The sequence below is a fragment of the Magnolia sinica genome, chromosome 5 (assembly GCF_029962835.1).
Source record: "Magnolia sinica isolate HGM2019 chromosome 5, MsV1, whole genome shotgun sequence".
Taxonomy (NCBI): Eukaryota; Viridiplantae; Streptophyta; class Magnoliopsida; order Magnoliales; family Magnoliaceae; genus Magnolia; species Magnolia sinica.
Genome location: NC_080577.1, coordinates 27,301,275 through 27,313,598, shown reverse-complemented (window position 1 = coordinate 27,313,598; position 12,324 = coordinate 27,301,275). Strand labels below are relative to the sequence as shown.

The 12,324-nt window shown below is 39.0% G+C and overlaps 1 protein-coding gene across 2 annotated transcripts in view; it reads right to left on the bottom strand.

Moving 5' to 3' along the window:
* Positions 1 to 2,631: 2,631 nt before the first annotated feature.
* The window catches only part of LOC131245838 (T-complex protein 1 subunit zeta 1), a 29,098-nt gene continuing 19,405 nt past the window's right edge, over positions 2,632 to 12,324 (bottom strand). For both annotated transcript variants that reach the window (XM_058245564.1, XM_058245562.1), the window contains exons 8-15: positions 10,332 to 10,446; positions 10,158 to 10,244; positions 9,133 to 9,337; positions 8,877 to 8,971; positions 3,849 to 3,917; positions 3,280 to 3,387; positions 3,034 to 3,152; positions 2,632 to 2,928 (exon numbers count right to left, since the gene is read on the bottom strand). In XM_058245564.1, coding sequence (XP_058101547.1) covers positions 2,853 to 2,928; positions 3,034 to 3,152; positions 3,280 to 3,387; positions 3,849 to 3,917; positions 8,877 to 8,971; positions 9,133 to 9,337; positions 10,158 to 10,244; positions 10,332 to 10,446 — 874 coding nt within the window. In that variant the 3' untranslated portion in view covers positions 2,632 to 2,852. The remainder of the gene's footprint in view (positions 2,929 to 3,033; positions 3,153 to 3,279; positions 3,388 to 3,848; positions 3,918 to 8,876; positions 8,972 to 9,132; positions 9,338 to 10,157; positions 10,245 to 10,331; positions 10,447 to 12,324) is intronic.

The window sequence follows — 12,324 nt, the reverse complement described above, 5'->3', positions numbered from 1 at the left end:
GCCATTGAATTCGGACCACTCAAATTTGTTTTAGCTGTCCATTTCACAGGACTGGAAATAGTTTTGCCAAAATGTGCCCATGATGTTATTTCGGAGCATAGTTGGGAAAACTCCGTTTTAAACTCCAAAAAACTTGAATAATTGCTTTAAAACTCTGTAAATTTCGGAAGATGGGTGTTTTTTGTGATGAACCATGCCTCGAACGTTCTTCAACAGGTTTATCTTTGCAGCAAATGAGAGTCTTTGAATTCCGTAAATAACAACGTAAGCTGTTTTAAAACTTGGAATGGACCAAAGGGGGGCCTCCCCAAGATGCATGACATGGTAGAGAAATCTCAACACAGGAAACATGGCAGGGTGATATATCAGTCAGCTCCATCCTTATATTGGCACGAAGATGATGGCTTATGTTTAAGAAACAATCCTATCCATTCCTTTTTCAGAAGTTTATCCCACTGCAGACATGACCTGTTAACTGTTTTCATTTTCTACCATGACTCTAATGGCCACAGATCAGATGGATATGATTGTCTAGTAGGACTGATTTTTGAGGCATTAGCCATCCCTGCCAGGGCCTTCTATGATGTGATTTTACATTGAGCAGATTTCCAGCCCAGAACATTAATTGGGACATGCATGGGCTCAGTGGCTCGGTGGAGCAAAGCTTCAGGTTGAGGACCTGTATACCTGTAATTGTAATTGAGCCCCTATCTTAACCATGACTCAATTAATGTAATGTCATCAGAACCATAGAGCACAGCGTAATCCCCCTATCTCAACCATGACTCATTCATGTAATGTTATCATAGCAATAGCAATCGGAGTTTGCAATAATGATAATATCGGCCAATATTATCGATAATGTATGTCAGCATTAATGATAATATCGGCCAATATTATCGATAATGTATGTCAGCATTATGTAATCGTTGATGAGTAATAACAAAAAAAAAAAAGCCTGGATTCCTTAATATCGGCGATAATATCATAAGATATCAGAAAGTACCGATATGTATCAGCGATATTGACTTTTTTTGTAAACGTTTTTACAATGTATCGATGATATCTATCGATGTCAACATATATCGTCAATACTTCATAGGAAACACATGCAACCCTTTTCAAAAACTCCAAAAATTGATTTTATTTTTTTTCCTTCAGATTTCTCTCTATTAATCTGTTAGAGGGTATATTTCAACCCATCATTTGATTGAATTTAGAAGAAAAACCAACATTCAAAATCAGAATCGAGATTTTCTTGCATTTTAAATTGTTTCTTATTCGCCAAGTAATTTTTCATTTTGATCATTTTTTAATCATAAAAATGGAATCCTTAATTCTTCATGTTTTGCATGGAAAATTAGTGAATTAAACCTCTATTTTGATATTTGAGTATGTGACTTTGATTTGGAAAATTTTGTAAATTTCTCAATTTCTTCCGAATTACTTGCTATGTTGCTCTCCAAACATGGCATCAAGCATGTATGAGACCTGATCTACTGATTTGTTAACTTTTTTTTTTATTTCTTTTCTTTTTTTTTCAAATTTAGAAAAATAAAAATTATTTTTTAATTAAAAAATAATAAAGTTTATTAAATTATTATTATTATTATTTCAAAATTTCCCTTTAACTAGCGACTAATTGAGTGCAATTTGAAACTATTTAGGAGTTCGATGGAATGATCACCACATATACTTTATTTTCCAAATATGAGTATAGGTGGCCTAATTTGGGGAGAATTGAAAAAATTTTGAAATTTATCCAATTTCTCCCAAAATGCTTGCAATATTACACTCCAAACGTGAAATCAAGCATGCATGTAGCTTGATCTACTGATTTGTTTGGTCAAATTTTAACAATAAAAAATATTTTTATTTTTGCTTTTGAATAAATTGGCTGTGTTCATACGTCTTCTTATATTTATAAATGTTATGAATTCAATTTGAACATAGTTACAATAGTTATGAATGTTATGAACCATGTTAAGCCTACACAGCTGCAGACCATGGCACGATCCAGAATGTGTGGACTGATGTAAACAGACCACTTCTCCGACTGGACAATCCTAACCCTACAATTGGCAGCATGCCAAATAGATAGTTCAATTAGAAAAAACACCATCAAATGACCATTCGCATCTATTGTATTTTCAAATAGGAGGCAGCCTCTATGGAAAAATGGTGGTTCAATTCGATGTTGTCTAAAAAGGAGTGATAACACAAGTGTGGGCTAAGTAAATCAATGGACAGTTTGGCTGATACCAGTGGAAGTGAAGACCCCATTATAAATGCTACGGATAAAAACATTCAATAGTTGGAGCAATAGTGGCAGTTATAGTTGCAGTAATGTTGATAGTTGCAGGTCTTATGTTCAAGATAAAAAGGTGGGCCCTGCAATTGGCTGGCTAGGAACGTCCAATATGGGAGATTGGGGCAGGATGTAACATTCCTCTCAACCTCAAATCAATATCCCTAGCATGCCATCTTCAATGTTGATCTGGGGTGGAAAAGCATCCTGCTTGGTCCTACTGCCTAAGGGAGGTCCAATAGAGATCCTCATCAAAACCACATGCTCTAACCTTTTTCTTTTTTTTAAACGGAAACAAAATTCAACTCATACAACATGCATGATTAAAGCCCAACTCCCCCAAATTTTAAGAGATGAGAGAGAATCAACATCAATATCCTTGCTGTATCTCTAAACAACCCTCGTCCAAATCCCACTGAAACAAATAACCACAGCCACACAGCTCCCCCGCAGCTACATATATGTAGCTGTAAATTCCCGAAACAAAATCATGCTTCTCTTTACCAAAACACACATGATCTAACCTTAACTACATCTGAGATGCCTAGGTTGGTTTCCGCATGTTGCGACCCGCACGAATTACTTCATCCACTAGCAGCAGCTGTGATGCAATAACAGGTCTGCCAAAACAAACACCTCACTTTACTTGAAATACTCCAGAAACAGCATCGAAAGAAGACTAGTCAGAGGAATTCCAAAAAGAGGCAAATAGATTCTTTACATACCCAGAGTTTATGATTTGGCGCTTCACAGCATAGTTATCGAAAATACCCTCCATTTGTGGGTCTATCGGCTCCCCCGTGTGATGGTTCAATCCCACAATGTTCCCCTTGTCATGCTCCCCCTGAATATAATATACAAACATAAAAATAGATCTGATGAGTTCGATTTCCTCACTCCTTGGAAAAGGCACATAGTGGTCCAATGTACAGAGAACACTATTCAAAGAACTAGAGAACCATCTTAATTACCGTGAGCGCAATGAGTACATCTTGTGTGTCAAGGCCAGAGTTCTCAGCTAGCGTCTTGGGCACAACCAGAAGGGCATTGGCAAAAGCTTCCACTCCAAGCTGTGCTCGCTGTTATCGCATGCCGGCAAGTTCATGAGAATATAAACATAAAGTTAAATAATTAATTAATTAATTTTTTTTAAAAAAAAAAACTTTCAGGTACTATACTTTGTGACACACAGGATGCAAACCATTGAGCTGATGGGCCCTGCGGCCCCTGCCCTCAATGGAGGATGCACCCACAAATCTCAAAGGCTGGAAGATTCTTACCCTCCAATAGTCGGGCATTTTACCGCAAGTCAAAAGGGTTAGGATCTTTCAAACTGGGATATTTTTGGGATATCATCCATGTACAGTGGGTCCTGTCAGATCACAAGTGCAATTGCCACACAGGGACACACATGCGGAATTGGGAGCCTCACTGTAAATTTTCTGAGGCTTGGTGCTCTACAATTTATTTTTTTATTTTCTTTTTCTTTTTCTTCTTCTTATAAGCATATGCAAGTGCAGTGAGAGCATGTTATATTTACCCCTTGAACAGTTTTCTTCACATTGTTGACCAGATGCTGTCTGGCTGCAACTTCAAATGCCCCTGCTCCCTGGTTTGGCAAACAAACGACCAACCTTACCCACAATGAGTTCACATCACACATATCATAGAACTCTACAAAAGCATGAATCTCCAGTGTCCTGTTTTTCCTTAGGAAAATTAACATATCTAATTGAGAAAATAGAAAATGAATAAATTGACAGGCTACGAGTTCCACTCAAGAGTTGAATCCCACGATGGGTCAGAAATTTAGGCGGCCAGCAGAACCCCAATAACCTTGTCATATGGTCCTTGATTTGGGAATGTGAACAGTATACTCAAGTTGTCAGTCCTCACAAGTAGGGACCATTGTTCGCTAGTCCAGACCATCGGCCTACTGGATACTGACATGGTTACACCCTGCCCCAAATATCTCCCTGATTGTTGAGTTGAATGTGGACCATTGCGGAAAATGCCTTCTCACTGTCTGTTTGCAAGCCATAAATAGGAAGGTTAGGATTGTCCCATTAGGGGGGATTTTTGGGTGTGGTCTAATATGGTGGGGCCTGTCAGAACAATGGTCTAAATCAGTGATCATGCAACCTACTCGTACAAATTGAAAACGTAAAATAAACCAGATTTGATGCCTGAATATCTGGTTTGATAACATGCTACTAATTCGTTTGCTTGTGGTAAATCAAAGTGTAATCTCTGGCATTCCTATAGGGAAGAAATTAGATTATATATATATATATATATAGAGAGAGAGAGAGAGAGATGTGGTCTCCTGCACACCAGTTTGCACAGGCCTTATTTGTGGTCTTCAGATGTGGCTGGCTGAAGTGGGCCTCACTGTGATGTTTAGTAAAATCCACTCCGATCACCAGGTAAGTCACACCATTTTAACCATAGGGCCCAAGAATCAGCCCAATCCGTGACGTGGCCCATTCAAAGGAAAACAGATTATCCTTAAAGCGTGGATGCTGTGGAGATTACAATCATGAGTTTTTAAAGTACGTAGCCAGAAAGGTCTCCTATCAATGCGTTGTTGAAATACCCAGTTTGGTTAGGCCGTGACTGTGGCCCCACCTCGATATAATGTTGCATATCCACATTGTCCATCCATTTTGCTAACTCATTTTAGGGTATGAGCCAAAAAATGTAGCAGACCCAAATCTGACATGGACCACACTACGGCAAATAGTGGTGATTGAACTCCCACCATTAAAAACCTTCTGGGGCCCATTGTAATGTTTATTTGCCATCGAACCTATTGGTAAGGTTACAGAGACATGGATGAAGGGAAAATACAAATATAAGCTTGATCCAAAACTTTTGTGGCCCACAAGAAGTTTTTAATGGTCAATCACCGTTGTTTTCCTGTGGTGTGGCCCACTAAAGTCTTGGATCTACAACATTTTTAGAGTCATACCTAACATGATGTAGCAAAACAGACGGACAGAGTGGATGCCGCACGTTCATCACAGTGGGCCCCACAGCGCTGCCGAGGAGGGCTCCCTCCAGCTTCTCTAAGATAAGATTTGCTAAGGGCACACGCATGTGCAATGCAATTCATGTACACACCATACATTTGCCATCATGGTGTGTAGGTTCCGAGATCCAATCCATCCATTAGAAAGGCAACACTATACACTATATTGATGCTCTAGCCCAAGAATTGGGTTGATCCATTGGTCAAGTGGGCCACAGCTTGCAAAAGAAATGTACGGCTCTAAAACACTTGGCTGAAGTTTTCCAACCCATCAGCCTGTTTCCAGTATTAGGGCCCACCTTCTGAGCGGACCAGATTAATTTTCGGAAAACTTAATCAGACCCACCGATGGATGGATTTGATCTCAAGCCTATGCGCCATCATGGCACATGTATGTAGCTGTACAGCTCCACACTCATGTGCATTTAACAAACCTTCCAAGAATAGAGAGAGATCTTTTGTTTTTATGAGTACTTTTCGCAAGTTTGTAGAAGCAAAAAAACGGCTGTAGGAAATGGGGGGCTGGGCATTGTAGAAAAAAGCGCAAATTTCGATTTTTTTCTAAAATTGTTTAATTAAGTGGCTAAACACACTAAAAGCCTAAAAAAGTGATTTTTAGAATCAAAATCCTACGTTGTTTCAAAGTAGTCTCCGGCCTTAAAATTAACCTGTGCAAAAGCGAATTACTGGGCATTAATGTTTCTTCTATAGTCACTTGCTTGAATTTGCCAAAGTCTTCAGTTGCAAAGCTGGTTCTTTCCAGCCTCTTAACTTGATCTGCCTCTCTATGTATGTCACCCTCCAAAGCAAGGTGTTCCGTATCTGTTACGATACACCCGTAAAGGCTGATACGTATAGGCAATGGCCATGACCGTTATGCGATACGGGGGTGAAAAGGGGTAGTTAGTTTTTTTGAGACTGTATCAACTGTTACGTTGGTCATAAAGGCTGTTACAGGGCATAACGATCGTTGCTCCCATAATGGTCGAAAAACAATGACTCTTTTTTTTTTCTATTTAAATTCATTTTTCTCCTCTTTTTCACTTTTCTCACTCCAAAAACTCTCCTATATCATTTTACAACAGATTCCGACCACTCTTACCATAGATTTTAAGATTAAAACTGTAGATTGAAGTGATTTGAGCGAATAGATTCTCCAATAGCCTTTTTTCCAAAAAATTGAAAAAGCAGCATTTATGCTTTTTTCTGATTTCTAGTTCTAATGCTTGATTGTGATGTGTAAACATTAGGGACATAATCATATTAAACAATTCACTAGACAGCCCGATACAATACTCTCACCCAAGAGTGGACCGTTACACTACCATAAACATGTTTTTTTTTTTTTTAATAAAAATAAAATGAATACATATTTGAAATATCTACATTATTCTTGATTTTCTAGATATGTTTTAAGAATTTTTCGAGCAAAAGAAAATCTTCAACTCTTACGGGAGTCGTAACAATCGTTACACCCCCGTATCGGCCATTATGGCCGATACCCATATCAGTAATGGTGGTGACCGTTATGGCCACCTTTACTGAAACGAAATACCTTGCTCCCAAGCACCTTCAGGTCTCAGTCATCGAATGAATGGAGCACAAACTGGCCCCTTGGAAAAGTCGCTTCCTGCCAGTAGGGGGTCATTTGACCCTCATTAAATCAGCCCTCTCCAACCTCCCCACTTATTCTCTCCTTGTTTTGATGCCTGAAGTCTATTCCGGTTAGGCTGGAGAATTTTGGCAAAGAATTTCTTTGGAATGGTAGTTCTGATAGCAAGAAAATCCACTTGCTCAATTGGTCTGAGGTTTGCAAACCCTATACTGAGGGTGGTGTGGGGATTCAGGTCTTGGCAGATTTTAATTATTGGCAAATGAGTTTGGTGTTTCTATTCAGAAAGGGGCAGATGGTGAAGAGATACTATTGCTAGCAAATATGGTTCTGATGAGGGTAGTTGGTTCACTAAACCCTCCTCTCTTTACTGTGCCTCTTCCTGTTGGAAAGTTACTGCCTCTCTCAAGCCCCTTCTGAGGAGAGACTATTGCTAGCAAATATGTTTCTGATGAGGGTAGTTGGTTCACTAAACCCTCCTCTCTTTACTGTGCCTCTTCCTGTTGGAAAGTTACTGCCTCTCTCAAGCCCCTTCTAAGGAATAAATAGCTCTTCCTTTACACTAGGCGATGGCTAGAGGACAGGTTTCTGGCAAGACTGCAGGGTTTCAGCCTAGCAAGAGCTGGTTCCTCTCCTTGGACCTCAGCCTTCCCTTCCTTCGTCTGGTTCTATAGAGGCCCACCCAAAGCCGACTCTGAGTTTCAAGAGTTGCTGAGCCTTCTAAAGCTTCTTGATGCCATCAGTCCCGTGCTGGGAGTAGACCCATTTCCTCATCCATCTGTGGAGGCTCACCCAAATCCCTCTACCTAAAGCTGTGAGGCTCGCCTTCTTCTCAAACCTCAGCCTTCCCTTCCTTCGTCTAGTTCTATGGAGGCTCACACAAAGTCGTTGCTTACATTTGGCTCGTTGCTAGAGGGAGAATCCTAATGATTGACAACCTCCAAAAGTAGGGCATGGTGCTCCCAAATGTATGTCTCCTCTGCCCCAACAGAACCGAGACCATCAACAACCTGTTTCTCCATTGCTCCTTCACTTCTCAAATCTGGTCCTCCATTATGACCAAGTTTGGGATCTCCAAGGTCATGCCCAATGATATTTCTGGTCTTCTCTTCACTTGGCATGGCAAGATCTTCAGCAGCTCACTTCGATGCCTTTGGCACATCGTCGGCCTGACAGTTTTGTGGGCTATCTGGAAAGAGCATAATCTTTGATGTTTTCAAAATCAGTCCTTGCCCTTAGGGTGCTAGCCGAAGTGCTGCAAGACGCTCTCGATTGGGCTCTCAATCTTCCTTCTGCGGACGGCAATGTCTTTTATTCTACTTTGGCTTTGTAAAGGGCTGGCAGTCACCAGCCCTTGGGGGTTTTCCCTGCTTAGTGTTGTATAGTGTCCTTTTTTCTGTTCCTTCTGCCTTTGTTTTCCTTTTTCTGCTTTTTCTTTGTTGTTTTGTTATTGTTCTCTTTTTGTTTTTGTTTTTCCTTTGGGTTGCTTTGGCTCCCTTTAATATAATTGCATTCTTTAAAAAACCAAAAAAACCAAAAAAAAAAAAAAAAACACACTTTTTTTAGCAAAGCCAAACAAGCCTAAAGATATCAGCAATCGTAAAAAGATCGTTACGTCCACCAGATGAGCAAACATAGTAAAATCAATAGCATTTGCCATACATGTGAAGTATCAAATGTCAATTTCCTAGATGACATGCAATCGCTCATGCTTAAACTTTATGCAAGATAAGACAACTTGCTCATGCAATTGCACCATTCTACTAAATTAACCAATTGACAAAATAAAGTATACATAAGAGTTTGTAATTTAATGCAGATCATAAGCATTTTACCGTTAGTTAACCTCTCAAAAAAAAAAAAAAAAACATGACTATTAATAAAGTGCTGAAGTACTGATGAGGAGTGGGAAAAGAAAAACTAACCAATATAACAGCTTCATCTTCAATTGTATTTTTGACAGCTCTAAGTCCATCACGAACAGCATCCTTAATTTGAGCAATTGTGTGATCATTAGGCCCTGTAATATAGGATTTAGTGATGAGAGTTGACAAATAGTAATCAGATTTTCAGTATAAGGTGATATTTGTTGTGTTACTACTGCTAATAGAAGTATAAATGACAAAATAATAATGATAATAATAATAATAAACTGCTTGCAATTGGGACCGTCTCATAAACCTTTTATCAAAATTGTACAAGAATGAGGGTTCTTCACATTCTCCACAAAAGTATATTTTTCTTCCCCGAGGACATGCTCATAGACAAGTCCTGCCCAGCCAAGACAATCTGGAGACAAGTCATCAACAGAATTGACAGCCTCCCCTCCACAAGCCAAAACCAATCGCTCCATATTTCTCCTCTTTGCTCTACGTAGAGCAACTATCTACAAAATCAGATTGCCAACAAGTCAAAAACAGAGTACAATAATAGGCATTTCGAATATGATTATTGACATGAACCTGCCATCACTGCGCCTATGCATGGCAGTTCAAATCCATTTGTATACTTTCCCAAAATGCAGAGATCAAGCATGGCTCTCTACTACTTGGCAAATAGCTTCTGAAGACTGGCTATTATGGCAAAGAACAAGTGTCTAAAACTAAGGAATAAAATTTTTCTTGCCTGTCTGGAAAAGAACTCTGAACCAGCCAGAGACCACTAGAAATCAAAGCAAGAAGCAAGTAGTTGTTTGCGCATTGTTCAGCAAAAACCACCCAACTGTTTAGAGGCACTAATTGACTAGCAAGTGGTTTTCTTGGCAGAAAATCAATCCAATAGGGCACAGTCTAACGATGAGAACACTCTCCTCAAAACAACTTGGACAGAAAAATAAATGGCTTTCTTGGCAGAAAATCAATTCAATAGGGCCCAGTCTAACCATGAGAACATTCTCCTCAAAAGAATTTGGACAGAAAACACAGTTTCCTCTAACCTAGTCTTGGAAAATACAGAGTAATGGTATATTCTTGGGGTAAGAAACAAAACCATCCAATAGTGTCTAGAACGCAGATGAGGCCACAACCTTGTTTAGGTAATAGGTATGCAACAAGTGCATAGCTGAACCATTTATTAACTCCAAAATAGGATTATGGCATGAAAAGAAGGTTACTGAAACTGTTGACAACCAAGAGTAAAGAAACACAAGTAAATTTTAAAAAATAAATAATGAAAAGCATATATTCTATAGAGAAGGCACATCCCACCCCTGCTCTAGCAAGAAGGTCTAGTGATGGAGGATCAATTCCCTTCTGATTGATAACAATGAAGTTGTTGTCATTGCCAGAGCAAACCTGCATAAAGTCATGTTCAAGATTGCATTATTCTTGTTCGACACCTAAATAACTTGCAACTGGAAGAATGCATACAAACTCCTTTACCTTATTCTTTAGTTCAATGATTTTGTTAACTCTTTCATCAACTTGACGTCTTTCAGCAGCAACCATCTTTTCTCTCTGCTCCGCGTTTGAGTAGAAAAAGCCCGCATTTACTTCACTGAAATGTAAAAAATTAGTCTCATTCAAATCCATCATTTATCCCATATAACTTAATTGCAACAAAGAGGCATTTGAATGGTTAAAAGGTGCCATAATATTATTATATGGGTTTGTTGGGGGATTTTTGAAAGGATCACAGGAAATTTGCCGATTTAAAAGAATATAAGCTTCGGAATTAAATGGGTATGCAATCAACATTAATGGGTAACATCCAAAAGGAAAAAGCTTACATTTATGCAGCTTTGCATGGAATAATGGGTATCAAGAATTCCCCAACCCTACCCTTGGTAAGCATTTCCTTTTCTTTTTTCTTCTTTTTTGAAGGGTATTGATTTTATTAATGAACAAAACAGCAAAACAAGAACAAGAAGCAACATGAAAAGTACAACATGGAGATTATCTCCTGTCCACTATAGATCAAGCTTCCAAGAAAACCCCCTTCTTAGCAAGAGAATCCGCCCTATCAATCCCCAATCTATTGATTCTTGCAAATGAAATCCTGAAACTGCTAACCAAGTACAGCAACTTGTCTATAAAACATCCCATCCTCCAGAGACGGTTTTTGGAATTAGCTCAACTAATAGTGATTGCGGAGCCCTTTCAACGATGGCTGGAAGGAAAGAAGGTCAGCTGCCAACTTAACAGCTTGGAAAACGGCTCTAGCATCTGTGACATGCAAATCTGTCATGCCAATCGGACCCAAGATTTCCACAAGGATGGAGCCTCTGCAATAAAAACAGTGCTGCCGATCCCCGCATGCCTGGCTTACCAAGGGTGCAACCGTTGAGATTAATTTTGTACCGTCCTCCTAGAGGGGCACTGCATGACTGCCTCAGATGTTTTTCCCCATTGTAACTGCAGGCATTTGACCCAATTGTTCTGAAATAAGTGCTTCGAGATTCCTTTGAGTCTACAATCGAGCCTAGCCCATTTGATTAGCATCTTTATGATCTTATTGCACGTTGCCACAGCGACACCTTTGGCATTGAAGATCCTGTTATTCTGTTCCGAACAAACGCACCATAACACTGCATAGACGATCTCAGCCTACATAATATTTCCAACTGGCCAACTGGAGACAAGCTGAGCAACCAACCCCAAGAAAATCTACCTCATCCCAGAATTAGATAGCACTTTTGTCCAATGTTTTAAATACCAACGATATCGGCCGATATATCCTAGGATATATCTTGTATCCCACCTGTGCGATACGAAACGCACAGGTAGTGTGAAATATCTCACATGTTCGATCTGGTGAGCATTTTCAATTTTTGATCCCCTTTTTTGATGAGATTATGTTAAATCGGTGTCAAATGGTTATAAATCCATTGGTGCTTCATGTTTTGCATGAAAAATCATGGAGTTGGATCTTTGATTTCGATATCCATTGGTTCTTCATGTTCTCCATGTTTTGTTTTTTTTTCAAAATTTTCCTTCAACTAGCTGTCAATAGAGACTAATTTTGAAGTATTTAGGAGTTTTTGATGAAATGATCATCACATACACTCTAATTTCGAAATTTGAGTGTAGGTGCTCCAATTTGGAAAAAAAATGGGGATAATTCGAAATGTCCCCAATTTCTCCCAAGCACTTTGCACTCCAAACATGAAATCAAGCATGCATGAGGGCTGATCTATTGATTTGTTAAGTCCTCGTCAATTTTCTGAAAATAAAATCATTTTTCATTAAAATTAAGAAGACAATTTATTAAAATATTTTTTTTTCAAAATTCCCCTTCAAACAGCTGTCAATTGAGACTAATTTCGAAGTATTTACGGGTGTTTGATGAAATGATCACAAATACACTCTAAACGTTATGCATTCAATTTGAATATAGTTGCATTAGTTCAGTCAGACAGTGCATAGCTTAGGACCC